General features: G+C 42.5%; 2 protein-coding genes across 4 annotated transcripts; one reads left to right on the forward strand and one right to left on the reverse strand.

The window, feature by feature from the left end:
* Positions 1-5,862: 5,862 nt before the first annotated feature.
* Positions 5,863-6,904, reverse strand: LOC106564945 (gamma-crystallin M2). Its single transcript, XM_014131493.2, has 3 exons — positions 6,812-6,904; positions 6,349-6,591; positions 5,863-6,209 (listed from the first exon to the last, which is right to left on the reverse strand). The coding sequence occupies exons 1-3, from the start codon at positions 6,839-6,841 to the stop codon at positions 5,910-5,912; spliced, it is 573 nt and encodes a 190-aa protein (XP_013986968.1). The 5' UTR covers positions 6,842-6,904; the 3' UTR covers positions 5,863-5,909.
* Positions 6,905-8,530: 1,626 nt separating this feature from the next.
* On the forward strand, positions 8,531-15,033 carry LOC106564944 (secernin-2). Of its 3 annotated transcripts, none has more exons than XR_006757962.1 (9): positions 8,531-8,632; positions 9,468-9,636; positions 10,185-10,366; positions 11,938-12,137; positions 12,721-12,936; positions 13,292-13,457; positions 13,989-14,102; positions 14,395-14,554; positions 14,673-15,033. XR_006757962.1 is itself a non-coding variant. In XM_014131489.2 (9 exons), exons 2-8 carry the CDS (start codon positions 9,469-9,471, stop codon positions 14,548-14,550), a joined length of 1,269 nt encoding a protein of 422 aa, XP_013986964.2. In that variant the 5' UTR covers positions 8,531-8,632; position 9,468; the 3' UTR covers positions 14,551-14,554; positions 14,673-15,033. The 3 variants fall into 3 exon arrangements, 1 of the variants encoding a protein (XP_013986964.2); XM_014131489.2 differs by having other exon boundaries at positions 13,922-14,102; XR_006757963.1 differs by lacking the exon at positions 14,673-15,033 and having other exon boundaries at positions 13,637-14,102; positions 14,395-14,510.
* The last annotated feature ends 2,024 nt before the right edge of the window (positions 15,034-17,057 follow it).

Consider the following 17,057-nt stretch of genomic DNA (forward strand, 5'->3'; position numbering starts at 1 on the left):
TGTCATACCAATGAAAATACGGAATAAATCCAATCCAACATCACTGCTCTTCACTGCTTTATTAGCCTCTTCTTCTAAAGATTTTATTTTTTCCCTCTCTCAGTTAATTCCTTTCCTGTCACAGCATGTTGGTGGAGTGACTTCAAATCAACTGACAAACAGAGACCACAGACAGAACGGCGGGAAGTGGTTTACTTACTGCCATCTTCTTCTCTTTCTCTGAAGCAGCAGTTTTTAAAACTCTGAGTTTGTATGAATGATGCCTGTACATTGTGTCTACGGTTTGGACTGCAACATAATAGGATACAGATGTATTTTGTTTTGTATCAAATTATGAAATATTGACTCTGATTCACGTTTTCAGTAAAAACAAAAAAGTCCTGATCATAACCATGAATGATACAGGGCCTTCAGAAAGTATTCATAGCCCTAAACTTATTCCACATTTTGTTGTGTTACAACCTGAATTCAAAATGCATTAAATGTATGTTTTTTTTTCACACCCATCTACACACAATACCCAATAATGACAAAGTGAAAACATGCTTTTCAAAATCTTTGCAAATTTACAGCCATTTTCAAGTCTTGCCGTAGAGTTTGTAGCAGATTTAAGTCAAAACTGTAACTCGGTCACTCAGGAACATTTACCATCTTCTTGGTAATCAGTGTGGATTTGCCTTGTGTTTTAGGTTATTGTCCTGCTGAAAGGTGAATTCATTTCCCAGTGTCTGGTGGAAAGCAGATTGAACCAGGTTTTCCTCTAGGGTTTTGCCTGTGCTTAGCTTCATTCTATTTATTTTTTATCCTGAAAAACACCCCAGTCCTTAACGATTACAAGCATACACATAACATGATGCAGCCACCACTATGCTTGAAAATATGGAGTGTGGTACTCAGTAATGTCTTGCATTGGATTTTCCCCAGACATAACACTTTGTAGTAAGGACAAAAAGTAAGTTACTTTGTCACATATTTTGCAGTATTACTTTAGTGCCTTGTTGCAAACAGGATGCATGTTTTGGAATATTTTTATTCTGTACAGGCTTCCTTCTTTTCACTCTGTCAATTAGGTTAGTATTGTGGAGTAACTACAATGTTGTGGATCCATCCTCAATTTTCTCCTATCACAGTCATTAAACTCTGTAACTCTTTTAAAGTTCACCATTTGCCTCATGGTGAAATCCCTGAGGGTTTCCTTCCTCTCCAGCAACTGAGTTAGGAAGGATGCCTGTATCTTTGTAGTGACCGGGTGTATTAATACCCATCAAAAGTGTGATGAATAACTTCACCATGTTCAAAGGGATATTCAATGTCTGATTTATTTTATTTTCTACCAATAGGTGCCCTTCTTTGTGAGGCAACGGAAAACCTCCCTGGTCTTTACGGTTGAATCTGTGTTTGAAATTCACTGCTCGACTGAGGGACCTTACAGATAATTGTATGTGTGGGGTACAGAGATGAGGTAGTCATTCAAATATCATGTTAAACACTATTATTGCACACAGAGTGAGACACAAAACCTCAATTTAATCCATTTTAAATTCAGGCTGTAACACAACAAAATGTGGACAGTCAATGGGTGTGAATACTTTCTGAAGGCACTGTATGTGCGTAGCGTGTTTCAATAAAACAGACTGACTGTGTATTACAACAGAAAACTGTAGCCTACATGCACCGTGCTATAAACGTGCTAAGTGATAAGGGATGTAGGCTTTTCTTCTATACTTACTATCTTTTCCAACCTGTATTGAAAAGTTCACGCAGAAAGAATTCCTTTCAATAGGGGATTGATCTTGTGTGCGTTCTCACTAGTGAAATTAATCTGGATACGCATGTACACAGAGAGGGATCAAGTTGCTGAATTGGGGACCACACACAATGCCTAAATGATGTTTACCAATGTCTTTCAATAGTCAGGCATATTTCCTTGTGAATAAAATTCTTCCAACTCCAAAAGAGACTGTTTAATAACATTTAATTACAGTGCATTTAAGATCAATTACAAGGGGCTTACAAATTCTCTTATGGTTTTAAATCTGTTTAGATGGCACGTTGGCCCCTTTTCTGTCAGTAGTTGCATTTTTTTAAGCGTCTTTCATAAGGTTGTGTGTGTTTCTAAATTGTCTGAGTATGTTCGTGGATTTGACCTTCAACCCCTCAAACTGACATCAAATACCATTTGATAGGGCTTGTACTTAAACTGTAGTCTGTTCAGATGTCAAAGGTGGTTTACCTAAAATTCGGTCCGCCCTCTTCCAGGCGTAGAGCTACTAGTAGGCCTATACACTGTTCACAGCTGGATTTGAACCTCTAGCAGTTGGTCGGAGATGCTTAGTCATATACTGTAAATATATAGTATATCGTATATACTGACAGTACACTGTCTCACAGACTCCATTTCAGGACAGGACACACCATAATTTTGTACCTTAAATCCTTCAGCTATAACCCGGGTGCCAAGAACCCACTATAGACCTCATCCACCCTATGTGTCAACTCATATAAATCCATTCACACTCTCGGAGGCTTATATAGCTCTCTAGTCCTGAGGCACATTCTGTATAGCTGAATCTCTCTAGTCGAATGCGGCAGAAGAATCCCACAAATCCCTATGAAATGAATCATCTATCACGTCGTTGTCACATTGTTGGCCATTCTCCTTGGATTAAAGCTGTTTCATTGAAGTATCCAGAGATAAACAATTCAAGGAACTTATCTTTTGTAGTTTTCTGTTACACCGTTGCCTTCATTCTCCGGTATCATTAAGAGGCGTCTAGATGGATACAAAAAATAAAAATAAATGCAAATGATAAAAGAAGACTATTATCATAATCGTACTCATAGTTGATGTGTTCATGTCTATGGTGTACTAGTTTATTTTCGTTTATGTCTATAGCTTATTTAACTTTTATTTGTACAGATTTGTCTCATAGAGATAAAAAAAATCTAATTTAAATCTAACCTGTTGTAAGTAGCCTAACATTGACTAACCAACCATGAAGCATGTTTTACGTGAGTCCCACGGGAACTACAATGGTGTCTCAGCTAAAGCCTAATATCACCGTTGGAGCCTCCAGAGGGATTGGCCAGGTAAAGCCTCATTTCCCCTCTGAGGGAAAAAAAAGTCAACTAGAGTACACAGTAAGTGTACAGTAGTAGACTTCCTATATCCTTGTTTACTATTCAAAATCCCATAAGAGGAGGTACCGGCTGCCGGGGGTTCTGAGTCTGACTGAGTCACGTTTTTTTTCTTCCCTTCTTCATGCAAACACACCTAGACACTCACTCACCACAGCAGCCCCCTCTCCCTCGCTCTCTGCCTCCCCTTTCAACTTCAAACCCAGTCATTTCTGCAAGCTGCTACTTTGATTGTACCAAACACCTGTATTTTTGGGGAGAGACTTCCTCAGTAGCCCCCGCCTCCCATCTTTGATTGTTAAACAGCAGTGGCGCCGCCATTACTGTCTGAGAGACTGATGCCGCCCTGCTTCCCCTCCTCCTCCTCCACTTAAGTTCCTTTTAAACCAGAACTTGAATTGGTCTCGGAGTACGGCGAGCTCCATTTTATTTTAACCAAATTCCACCATTCCAAAGTATCTCAGTTGTAGATAAAGACTTTGAATCTCATATTCCTGTCTGTGACAGCTGCGTAAATCAGAAAGAATCATAAAATAATCATCATGCCAGGAAGCAGAGCCATAACATTCTAGCTCTAAATCAGCTAGATCATGACTATTCTCCTGAATGTGAGGAAAGTGAGAATCAGAGGTAACTTTAGTAGAAAATGCTGTCAGAGTTGTTTGCCCTGTCTTAGGTTGTATAAACAGTGCAGAAAGAGTGTGAACAGACAAGACACACACACACACACACACACACACACACACACACACACACACACACACACACACACACACACACACACACGGCCCTCTTCCCCTCGCCCTTAATACCAGGCTTTATTATCCAACCTCTCATCCCTGCCATCCTGTCTTCCCCTCCAGATTAATGTCCTCTCCGTTCTCCACCAGCTGTTTCCGTGCCAGAACACCCCTCATCTTCCCGGGCCGCTGGCCTCTTGGTTCAGGTGGTGGATGGTAGTCAGTCTCTGGGGTTGGGCCATAGGGCCGCATTGTCGCAGTGCCTGCGTGTCTGTGAGAAAATAGCCGCCCTCACGCCCATTAGCAGGAGTGTCAGTGTGTTGACATCGCCACATGCCAGAGCACCTATGTAAATAAGAATTTGGTCATAATTGAGGTTATTTAAAAATTAATTACCTGTATAGACAGCTTTAAGGGAAGAGCCTTGTGCTACATAGATAAACGTTTTGGAGGGCCCCGCACCTTTTGTTGATGAAATAAAATTAAATGAAAGCCTTTCACTTTATTCATTTGGACTAAATCAGAAAATGTTACATTTTAGATTACAATACCATTTTGTTCATCATAATGCAACTAAATATAGAGATGTAATGTTAACTTACGTAAATATGCTGTGTACGTCATCAACCGGTGTTTGTTTTGAGAGTGACTTGGGGTGGGGGGGTGTACGCCCACTGTGTGTTTGTTTGTTATAAAGTGTGTCTGTTTTGTTTAGTCTGTGTGTGGTATACGTGAGTGCGTAAGTGTGTGTCTGACTGTGTGTGCATGTGTGTGTGTGTGTGTGTGTGTGCGTGCGTGCGTGCGTGCGTGCGTGCGTGTGTGTGTGTGTGTGTGTGTGTGTGTGTGTGTGCGTGCGTGCGTGTGTCAGTCTGAGCGGTGTTAACTGGGTGTGGCTGTCTGTGCCAGAGGTGGGTGTTTACTTTTCAGGGCTTTTAGTTTATTGTTTGTGTCTTAGCACAGACAGGATGTGCAGAGGTTGTCAGCATGGTTCATGAGATGAAAGAGCGGGGGGGGTGTAGTCGAGCCAGTTAGATAGCAGGCTGTCTACCTGAAAGAATCCAAGCCTGCTGCCTCCACCTCTACATACATTCCAAATGTGCTGCACAGTGCCACAAGGAAACACCTTTCACCACCTTAGTGCTTTGACATTCTTTTTCCTAGACACTCAACACCCAAACAAAGCTGGGCATAGCTGAGCACTGATATGGCCAAGTGTTCAACGACAACTGGAATCACAAGCCAAAAACCTGGAGGTTAAAGGTGTTTGTGTTTATACTTCACTTTCACAGGTATCATTTCATATGTGTGGACGACATTAGGCTTAGGCAACAACGGGAAATCCATTAGCTATTGATCAAAGCGCGTGAAGAGACTTGTAGACTTGTAGACTTGGAATGGACTCAACCCCTTTACTGGTGCCAAACATATTAGTTACAGAATGTAATAACAATGTCCTAAACTTAATTTTGACAGCAATTTCAGAAATGCTGTTTGGCTGGTTTATATAGTTTCCTTTTGTATTGCCAAGTTACTTCCATCGAGTATCATTGTCAAAACAAATAAACTCACAGACAGGGTCAGTGTCCTGAGGCTGACAGTCTAGTCCAGCTACAAGACCACCAACTGTGATGTAACATTGAGAGTTTTAGCACTGAAACAATTTGCATAGAAGGCCTAGTGCATGTTTTGCACGACAATGAGTGACAACTAGATACATACATACGTCATATCTTAATTTGATCACTCTGTTGTTGCTGCGAATCTTCCTGCGCTAAATGAAAATACCATCAAATAAAAGATGGCATTATGTACTGTCGCATCATATGAAACATTTCATCTCAAATCCAAAATACTCCAAATTTTAATTCTTAGCTTCACTGTCCAAATACATATGTAGGAGAGTGTATATGACAAGGGATGAAGGTGTGTGAACAACAAATCAGCAGGCACATTTTTTGTCACATAAAAAAAGGGAAAGATTTAATAGGTTTGTGAATTATTTTATTCAATGGCTTTACTGGCTACGGGTATTTAGTACCAGGAGTCCATGATACGCCTCATGCTCATGAACCTCATACCACTCATGCCGCCCATGGCTCCCATTCCCATGCCCATGCTGAAGTTGCTGTACTCTCCAGGCCTCATGTACATCATCCTGCCTCTGAAGTGGGGCTGCTCGTACATCAGCCAGTGGCCTTCCATCACGTTGCAGGACTGGCATTTGGACATGCGATAATGATCCATGATGTTGTCGCAGTCGTCCATCATCTCGTGCATCTGACCTCCGAAGTTCTCTCTCTCGTAGATCCTCATCCTGTAGTTTCCTCTGTGCTGTTGGGATAAAAGTACAGCTTTCATTGACGAGATCATTATTTAGAACATTGTTTAATATGAGAGTGTGAACTTTAAAATATGTTTTACCTTCAATGACAAGATGTGACTATTTTAAGCTGAGATATTTTCAACCTACCATGGCGATCATGCGGCAGGACTTGATGCAGTCACTCATTCCAAAGTGCTGCATGTAGTCAGGGTACTCGCCCCTCCTCATGAAGTACTGGTTTCCCATGTAGTTGTTGCGGTTGTACAGCATCCAACAGCCACTCTCAACCCTGCAGGAGTAGCACCTGCTCAGGTAGGAGCTCATGTCACTGCAGTCACTGCTGCACTCATAGGAACGACCCTGGAAATTCCTGTCCTCGTAGAAGATGATCTGAAAATAAAATGGAATAATTATGAATTCAATAATTGTATGAAAGAAACATTTTTAGAGACATTTGAGATAGTCTACTATTCAGTCACAATGGCAACCAGGATATTAGGATGAGTCAAACATTAATGTTTTAGTTTGTGGTGCTAGAGCACTAGAGCCCTTTTGTATACCAATCTAGAAAAATGTTGGTATGTATTTTCAAAACTTTCCCAGTGCTTACCTTGCCCATGTTCATGTTGGTGGTGGACATGTTTGCTAACTGTGCTGCTGGTCGCTGCTCCTGAACTGACTTCCTACCTGGTTTAACCCTTTATTTTATACCAGACCAAACCCAAAGAATCGTTAGCTTCATTGTTCAAACCCCTGACCCAGCAACATGCTATGGAGGCCTATTGAGGCCACTGAGGTTACATCCACCTTTCCAGAAAGGCAGCTTTTCAATTGGTTGTTTATCTTACAAAGTAACATAAAGCCTTTTGAGAGTTTACTCTCAAATTACTCTCAAATTTGAAAGTTCTTCATACATAAGTTTTCAAATCGTACTTGAAAGATAACTTTTATTGACTAAAAAAGGACATTTCCTGAAGTAAATTTGTGTGCTTGAAAGTCTTGAAGTATTTATGGTTGTGAAATAGTAGTATAGTGGTAGTGGTAGCAACAGCTGTAGTAATGGTAGGAATAGTATTGGTAGTAATTGGATTTTCATAGGCTATGGGTTAGTTATAGTTACCTATTTTGGGGTGGTTTGTTGGTTTGGAGTTATTATAGTGGGTTATAGTGGGCTAGTATAGTAAGATAGAGTGAGTACTATAGCATCATTAGCCATATTATGTGTTTTTAAGCTCTCAAAGGTCTTTAGTTTGAACATTCTGAAAGTTTTGTGGTAGTGATTTCAGTTTAGAATGTTGAACCCTGCGTTCTGCCTTTAAAATGAAATGGGATATAACAAGCTTTATAGTTTATGAAGTATGAATGGTCGCAACTAACTGTGTTGATTCAGTCCGCACATGTCCACATTGGGTTGGTGTTTTAAATTATTATAGTTCAAAAAGTACATGTGGTATAAACAATCTTCTGAAAAGCAATCTAAGTTGAGTCAGTCTGCACATTTCAACTTTGGGTTGGTGTTTGTAGCTGAAACAGTTCAAAAGCAGGGGCAAATCCACATTTTGCTTTAAATCTATGGAGCTTTTATGCAAATTTCAAACAGTTATGTTCAAAAAGTATACATAGTATCAAAAGGCTGCATACAAGCACACAATTACAGACCATCTGCACGTCTTAAAGATTGAATGGAGATTCTAGTTTTAACGGTTCTAGAGGAGTAGCGGCTCCATTTTTTACCTGTCCTCTCCATTTACACCTATGGCCATTAAAAGTTATTGGGGTTTATGCTAGTGTTTGTAGTGTGAAAGGTAAGCTATAAGTAGTATAAAAAAGTATTGTTCTTACAACCTGAAGACAGCAAGCCTGCACGTTTTAAAGTTGTTTTGGTGTTGGTTGCTTTTACAGTTTTGGGCTACAGGTGGAAACAGAAGGAGAATAATAAGTATGTCGGATTGTCGAAGTTGTTCTGGCTTTCAGCAAGCACATCCAATGATTTTACATGTTAGCACAAACAGATCTGGGACCAGGCTATTAGTGCGCTGAGAATAAAAACATTCTGGTTATTAATCATTATAGTGTAGCCTACATTCCATGGATCGGATGGATATGCACTTTTTGAGCAATTCAATTGTCTATTTGATAATAGAATATAGAGGACTTAAATCTAAAAAGTTGTGATGATGTATTCTTGAATCATGTGGCAATGTTTCCAATTACTTTATTTGGAACAATTTATTTGTGTGCTTGTTACACCAACATTTGTTGTCTAATTGTTGAAAAGGGCTATACACTTGTTTTTCTGTTATGTATTTGCAGCAAGTAATCAACGAGCCGAGACCTTTAAATACAACCTTTGGATACGATCACGTGGTACAGTAGCTCCACTACAACCTGCCTTCTCTTTGCTACCGCGTCTGGTTTTGCGATTAAAAAGGTAACAATTTTCCTGTAGGAATTTGCAACATATCAGTAGCTACAGTAGCCCTATTGCTCAACAGATTATAATGACAGCCAACCCTTGGATTGAAGTGAAATGACAGTCGTTTATTTGTGCATTTTAGCGTGATATCTCCTGAAACCGGGAAGGGACAAGGGCACATCGCTAACGTTACCGGTTTATATAGGCCCTATTTTAAATAAACGTTTGACTAAAGGCCATTTTAGGATATAATGTCTCCACAAGACTTCGATCACTTTGGTTCAAATGCTTCCGAATTTTATAATAGGATAGCGTTACTAAATAGCCATGTTGATAAGAAGAAGGAGACGACAAGGACCATTCGGATTTGTAAAGATTACCGAGAAGTGCAGTGCTCAAGACTGCCTCCTTATCGCTCTGTTTGTGAAGGGATGGGCAATGCACAAGTTGACAGGAAGAACATATTATACCTGAGACTTCCCTAAAGATACTGTATCTTTACAGTTATGGATGCCTTATGTCACGTGTGCCCATTCTATAGGCTTCTTAGGCTATATACAATAGTCAGAGTGGGAAATGAAACGGGAAAACTGTAAAAACATGACTAATTGATAGTGAATAGTGACAGTGATACACAGTATGTGTATATTATTGAGTTTGCTTAAACGCTTCTACAATTTATTGACCAACATAACTATGAGTCTTCCTGAATTTACCGATGTATGACTAAGGCTAGGACTTTTTCCTGATCATTTGACCTGACCAGGAAAAACTCCTGGCCTCCGATATGATAGCAGATTATTTCCTGGTAATATATTTATGGTGTTTGTTTGTCCTCTTGTTCGTGCAGGATGGCAGAGCATGAGCCACCCCTCTCGTGTGACTGCTTTGTGTCCTTGCCCCCTGGCTCGCAAGATGATCACGTGATTTTTGGGAAGAACTCAGACCGTCCTAGAGATGAGGTCCAGGAGGTTCTTTACTACCCTGCAACCAGTCACCCATCTGGGACCATGCTGGAGGTAAGCTAGGCCTAGCTTCACTTCTCCCCATAGATTGACCCTGCTGCAAATTACAAGCCTGCTACCATCTTGGATCGGGGCTCTCTTGAAAAAGAGATTTGATCCCAATGAGATTAAACCTGGATGAAGCATGGTTAAAGAACTCAATCTGCCCTCTGAACATTGTATGTAGGCCTGTAGTCAGAGTTATGTTAAAAATGGTCACAACAGGTGTTTTGCTCTGTGACCAACATCACTAATTGGATTAGAGTTGTTTTCACTAGTCAGTCTGGGCAATATAATGGAGAAGGGTTATCAAACCTCTAAAATACCCCACCTTGGTATACACAATCAACATTTTCTAATTTACTATTCTCAAAGTTTAAAGTTTGAATGATAGACTATAATTTATATGTATTTTCACGCCTTTGTGTTATCAACGGTTTATACGACAGGCTTAAGGTATTGGCTGAGTATGTGTTGGTATGGTTTGCCAGTAGATTTGATGTTACAATCAAAAACAAAAGAGAATTGGACAACAATGTAAGTCTCCATCTCGCCTCCTGCAGTGCACGTACGTTCAGATCCCCCAAGCAGAACACACCCATGCTGTGGTCCTCAGCCGGCCTTCCTGGCTGTGGGGGGCTGAGATGGGGGCCAACGACAAGGGGGTCTGCATTGGAAACGAGGCTGTGTGGACCCGCGAAGCTATCGATCCAGGGGAAGCCCTGCTAGGAATGGACCTGGTTCGGTAAGCACAGCTAACCGTAGGCCAGCATACCAAACAGTAGTGTTGTTTTGGGGACCAAGGAAATCCTAACTTCAGAATCACCTCCCGATCCGAAAGATAGAGAGACGAGCTGGCTGGGCTAGCTGGCTGTTTGGTCAGGTTCCAGGTTCCTGACCGAGCGGTCTGATTGAATGACTTGCCGGGCTATTTCAGACAACATTGGATCCGAGGACCAGGAACGATAGGGTAGCACTACCCTTTGAGAATCAATTTACTAACTTCAGAATCACATCACTCAAAGTTTGGTGTGAATAATCAATGCATTGATGTAATTGGAACATTTGTTGAAAAGTAGATATACTTAGTCAGCCCGTAGTCAGAAAAGCAATATAGGGCTATGCAGTAGCAGATGGGCTACAGTAAATGTACAAGGTAGACTTCCTTCATCACAGGTTAATACTTACATGTGTGCGTAGGGACTAGTCATGTAAACAAAGATAGGCCTACTGCCGAAACATTTCTATAGGAGTTTTGATTGAATCTGGCCCAAGTGTGTTTTCACTTATGTCATAAAGCTGTCTTTACATTGTCATAAGCATAACATTTAAAGGATTTTATAACGCTCACGCACCATGGAGCGTATTGAAGTGTAACGCTGAACAAATCATTGTAACAGTTAGCAGTTGGCAATGGCAGCCGCAGGTTGGTCCTGTTGTACCACTGACTGCAGTGATATAGCAGCAGCAGGACTAACCTACTCCAGGGGTTGCTGCTCTGTGGCTGACCCTATGCTGCTCTGTGGCTGACCCTATGCTGCTCTGTGGCTGACCCTATGCTGCTCTGTGGCTGACCCTATGCTGCTCTGTGGCTGACCCTATGCTGCTCTGTGGCTGACCCTATGCTGCTCTGTGGCTGACCCTATGCTGCTCTGTGGCTGACCCTATGCTGCTCTGTGGCTGACCCTATGCTGCTCTGTGGCTGACTCTATGCTGCTCTGTGGCTGACCCTATGCTGCTCTGTGGCTGACCCTATGCTGCTCTGTGGCTGCCCCTATGCTGCTCTGTGGCTGACCCTGTGTTGCTACCAGCCTCGCAGCTGTGTGTATGTGTGGTGTCCGTGGAATAATATAAGACAGAATTTTCTATTCTATTTGATTCTATTCTACTCATGATCTATTCTATTCTACCACTATTCTATTCCAGTTTCCCAACCCTGGTCCTCGAGTACCACCAACAGTACACATTTTTATTGTAACCCTGGACAAGCACACCTGATTCAACTTGTCAACTAATCATCAAGCCCTCAATGAGCTGAATGAGGTGTGTTTGTCAAGAGCTACAACAAAAAATTTGTACTGTTGGGGGCACTCGAGGACCAGGGCTGGGAAACACTGTTCTATTCTACCGGTATTCTACTCTGCTCTACTCTATTCTACTCTATTCTACTCTACTCCTTTCTACTGCTCTACTCTACTCCTCTACTCTACTCTATTCTACTCTATTCTACTCTACTCCTTTCTACTGCTCTACTCTACTCTACTACTCTACTCTACTCTACTCTACTCTACTCTACTCTATTCTATTGCTTGACAGCTTGGGGCTTGAGCGTGCGGACACTGCCTGGGGGGCGGTGAGTGTGATCACTGGTCTGCTGGAGCAGCACGGCCAGGGGGGGCCATGCAGGGAGGACCCGGCGCCCTTCAGCTACCACAACTCCTTCCTCCTGGTGGACCGCAGCGAGGCCTGGGTCCTGGAGACTGCCGGCAAGCTCTGGGTGGCACAGAAAGTCACAGGTGAGGAAACTGTTGTAACACCGTGGGAGCTGTAGTGTGAATGGACTTTGGGGGGGGGGGGGACTGAGGGTGGCACAGGAAGTTACATGGTGAGAAAATTGCTCTAACATCACTGGAGCTGTAGTGTGAACATAAGTTTTGAATCAGAGGTTAGTTTTGGGGTAATCTCTGTTAAGAAGTAAAATCTCACGTAACCTGGTCAGCTGAGTTATTCATTTCTTTGTTCATTCAGTCCGTGTTAGAAATTGAGAGTGGGAAATATGAAGTCCCCACCCTCGCATAAAGAAATCTCTCAGCCAAAGAAGTTTTAGCACCGCCTTCACCCAATCATGATACATGCAAATAACCAGTGACGAAAACCCCAAAACCAGAACTAATGCTGCTCCTTATCTCATACATCCCATTCAGTCTCTGCAGATTCTTCAGTCTACAAGCAACATCTGCCCACAGGAGATTATTTTTGTGGTTTTACCCTTATGGTTAGGATAGTGGGAGGGTAAGCTGTGTATATCTGTGCATATTTGAGCAACTTCTACCAGCAGCATACAACCATGCACCCCCCACCTGTCTTTGCTTCCCACAGAGGGGGTGAAGAACATCTCCAATGCACTGACCATCGGGACGGATATCTCGGCTGAGCACCCAGAGCTGCGGAGTGTGGCCCAGGCCCAGGGTTGGTGGAGCGGCGAGGGAGAGTTCTGCTTCAACGAGGTGTTCAAGTCTGAAAACCCCCCCGCCAGGATGGAACTGGCCAAGAAGCGCTACAGTGGGGGCACACAGCTCCTCCAACAGCATGATGGTGAGGGAGACTATTCTTTCTATTCTAATCTAATCTCATTCAACTTATTCAACTCCTTAGAACTGTAAAAACTCCCAAAATGATGTTAAAGCAGGCTCTATTAACAACACTATACATGGTTGGTTTGGGTGCCGTATTGTTTATACAGCTATTTTTATTACATGTAATAAAGGCCTGGTATCCCCTCTTACCATAGAAAGTACATCACATGTAACTAGCTATGTAATTTCCTGTCTCCTGCCATTTCCTGTCTCCTGCCATTTCATGTCTCCTGCCATTTCCTCTCCGGTCGGCATTCCCATAAAAATAGACGACTAATAACCTACTTAGACGATACATTTTCTGGGTTCCCCAGGTTCTGTGACGGCCGAGGTGATGATGTCCATCCTGAGGGACAAGCCCAGTGGAATCTGCATGGACTCTGGGGGGTTCCGCACAACTGGCAGCATGGTGTCCATCCTGCCCCGCGACCCCAGCCTGCCGTGCATCCACTTCCTCACTGCCACCCCCGACCCCTCCAGGTGCGTCACCTCACCGGCCTGGTCCCAAACGAATCACTCTGACCCTAACCCCCTTGTTGTCTACTCCTTGTGTTTAATCTTAATGAGCTGGATAAGTGTGTGAGAAATGTTTAGGAAACTCCTCCTAGCTTACCAGAGAGCTATGTGGTAATGTTGCTATTTTGCTGATACCTTTCCAGTTTTTTCAGATTGGCAAGAGGGACTCAACAAGGGTGTAGGAGAAGTGGCAAGGGATTGGTTTGGAACCAGGCCCAGGAACCCCTCAGGCTATCTGGAAGTGCTTCTTAAGATTCAGACTCAGATACGCTCTTTGCCATTTATCTCTGTATCGCTCTTTTTCATCTTCATCATTTCCCCCTTTGGCAAAACTGTGTCTTGATAGGAGTTTCTCTGTGTCTGTGTGTTTCATTTGGTCCTTACCACCTCCCCTCCTCCTCCTACGGGGCTGTCCTCCGTCCTGCCAGGTCTGTTTTCAAGCCTTTTATCTTCTCTGAGTCTGTGACCCCAGTGTCGAGGGTGATCTCCCCACAGTACGGCCCAGACGACCCGGTCAGGAAGCAGCCGCGCTTCCAGAGCCAAGTGGACCGCAGGCACGACCTGTACAAGGCCCATGAGGGGGCCCTGCAGACTATGGAGACCAACCCGGTACGTGTAGAAGGGGTTAGAATGAAATATGGGTCGAATATGCCACGGCCGAATGTAATAGGCTACACTTTCATAGAGTAGTTTTAAAAAAATATATATATATTTTTTTTACATTGATGAGTGTGGGTATGGACTGATGGATATTGTGTTACGTACATCACCGACTTTGAACTTTTATAATTCCCTATAAACTTCACAAATTGCTGTTTGTCAGGTCTTGTCTGCTTGTGCTTGTGTGTGGGGGGGCATTCATGTGTGTATTTTTGCGTGTGTGTGTGTTTCTGTACCTCAGGACGCAGGGAATGCTCTGACGGAGACATTGAGGATGTTGGAGGGCCAGTGTCTGACGGACATATCAGCCCTGCTCAGTGGAGAAATACCAGCAGATGAGGAACTGGGGGACCTGTTCTTTGACTGTGTGGACACGGAGCTGAAATTCTACCAGTGAGGAGGTAAGAACTGTGTGTGTGTGTGTGTGTGTGTGTGTGTGTGTGTGTGTGTGTGTGTGTGTCAGAAGTACAGTGACCTTCTCATTACGCCAATGCTGCCTCCAATTTCTCTCTGTTACAGCGCCCTCATGTGGAGATTGCTAGTGCTTGCAGATCGGCAGGAGATGGCCCTGGGACTGTTACATCTTGTGCTCCTGTTAGATTGGCTCCCTTCCGTCTCACGCATACGAACCCCCTGATGCCATTCCATCCATCATTAACACAGAATATAAATGTCTTAACGTTCCATGGGATTGGAGCATCATTATCATTTGTATCACTTTAGGGAGCAATGCTCGCCCCACATTAGTGAGTATGTGATAGACCACTACAGGAGTGTACATTATCAGTCAAAAGTTTGGACACACCTACTCATTCAAGGGTTTTTCTTATTTTACCATTTTCTACATTGTAGAATAGTAGTGAAGACGTCAAAACTATGAAATAACACACATGGAATCATGTAGTAACCAAAAAAGTGTTAAACAAATCAAAATATATTTGATATTCTTCAAAGTAGCCAGCCTTTGCCTTGATGACAGCTTTGCACACTCCTGGCATTCTCTCAACCAGCTTCACCTGGAATGCTTTTCCAACAGTCTTGAAGGAGTTCCCACATATGCTGAGCCCTTGTTGGCTGCTTTTCCTTCACTCTGCGGTCCATCTCATCCCAAACCATCTCAATTGGGTTGAGGTCGGGTGATTGTGGAGCCAGGTCATCTAATGCAGCACTCCATCACTCTCCTTCTTGGTAAAATAGCCCTTACACAGCCTGGAGGTGTGTTGGGTCATTGTCCTTGAAAAACAAATGAGAGACCCACTAAGCGCAAACAAGATGGGATGGCGTATCGCTGCAGAGTTCTGTGGTAGCCATGCTGGTTAAGTGTGCCTTCAATTCTAAATAAATCACTGACAGTGTCACTAGCAAAGCACCCCCACACCATCACACCTCCTCCTCCATGCTACACGGTGGGAACCACACATGCGGAGATCATCCGTTCACCTACTCTGCGTCTCACAAAGACACAGTGGGTGGAACCAAAAATCTCACATTTGGACTCTCAGATTTCCACCGGTTTCTTTGCAGCAATTTGACCATGAAGGCCTGATTCACGCAGTCTCCTCTGAACAGGTGATGTTGAGATGTGTCTTACTTGAACTCTGAAGCTTTTATTTGGGCTGCAATCTGAGGTGCAATTAACTCTAATGGACTTATCCTCTAAAGCAGAGGTAACTGTGGGTCTTCCTTTCCTGTGGTGGTTCTCATGAGAGCCAGTTGCATCATAGTGCTTGATGGTTTTCGCGACTGCACTTGAAGAAACTTTCAAAGTTCTTGAAATGTTCCGGGTGGACTGACCAGTAATGATGGACTGTTATTTTCTCTTTGCTTATTTGAGCTGTTCTTGCCATAATATGGACTTGGTCTTTTACCAAATAGGGCTAACTTCTGTATACCACCCCTACTTTGTCACAACACAACCGATTGCCTCAAATGCATTAAGAAGGAAAGAAATTCTATAAATTAACATTTAACAAGGCACACCTGTTAATTGAAATGCATTCCAGGTGACTACCTCATGAAGCTGGTTGAGAGAATGCCAAGAGTGTGCAACGCTGTCATCAAGGCAAAGGGTGGCTACTTTGAAGAATCTCAAATATAAAATATATTTTGATTTGTTTAACACTTTTTTTGGTAACTACACAATTCCAAATGTGTTATTTCATAGTTTTGATGTCTTCACTATTATTCTACAATGTGGAAAATAGTGAAAATAAAGAAAAACCCTTGAATGAGTAGGTGTTCCAAACTTTACTGGTACTGTATGTATGTGACTATGTGTAGATCTGTTTCACATTAAAACACCTACTGTAAGTACACCATTTGTAAAATGTGCTATTCATTGTTACAAGTGAATGGGGGATAGTTGACTGACTGCCCCGATAAAATTTTAGCTCTGTCTGCTGATGTGTCCTGTATTTATTAACACTGTAGTTTAAAACAAACACTGCGGTATTCAATTCAGTGATTCAGTATGTGATTCAGTAAATTCTAACTCCGTCCTGTTGGTGGCAGTTTTGCACTTCCAATCCTATAAAATATCCTAGCTCACAGCTTCAGAAGTCACCTAACCAAAGATTGTCTATTATATTGACAAGATCTTTAAGTGACCGCTCTAACAATGAAAATGGAAATACATGTCCTAAAAAATTGAAGACAGGTTTGAGGCGGCGAGATCAGGTGGGACCATTCAGCCAATGAGAGGGCAGATACGCGTTTGAACAACACCCATAGAGATTGATAGAAGACATCTCTTTATCTGCTATTTTTGTATCGGTAAATTTTATTTTTCGTTGTCTGAGTTCTTCCAACTCATTGGAATGCCCACCCAGTTGACTACTTTAAAATAGTGGAAGCCCTCAATTTCAATGTCCATGCTAAAACAGGTTACATCCATGATGTGTCCTC

This window comes from Salmo salar, chromosome ssa12, assembly GCF_905237065.1.
Source record: "Salmo salar chromosome ssa12, Ssal_v3.1, whole genome shotgun sequence".
In the NCBI taxonomy this organism is placed as follows: Eukaryota; Metazoa; Chordata; class Actinopteri; order Salmoniformes; family Salmonidae; genus Salmo; species Salmo salar.

Bases quoted from the DNA above. Each gene is read 5' to 3' on its own strand.
- LOC106564945 (XM_014131493.2), bottom strand. From the start codon at position 6,841: ATGTCCACCACCAACATGAACATGGGCAAG. The intron at 6,592-6,811 runs GTAAGCACTGGG...TTTTATTTTCAG, and splicing joins CCAACATGAACATGGGCAAG to ATCATCTTCTACGAGGACAG. The intron at 6,210-6,348 runs GTAGGTTGAAAA...TTATCCCAACAG, and splicing joins CCTGCCGCATGATCGCCATG to CACAGAGGAAACTACAGGAT.
- LOC106564944 (XM_014131489.2), top strand. From the start codon at position 9,469: ATGGCAGAGCATGAGCCACCCCTCTCGTGTGACTGCTTTGTGTCCTTG. The intron at 10,367-11,937 runs GTAAGCACAGCT...ATTGCTTGACAG, and splicing joins CTAGGAATGGACCTGGTTCG to CTTGGGGCTTGAGCGTGCGG. The intron at 13,458-13,921 runs GTGCGTCACCTC...CCGTCCTGCCAG, and splicing joins GCCACCCCCGACCCCTCCAG to GTCTGTTTTCAAGCCTTTTA.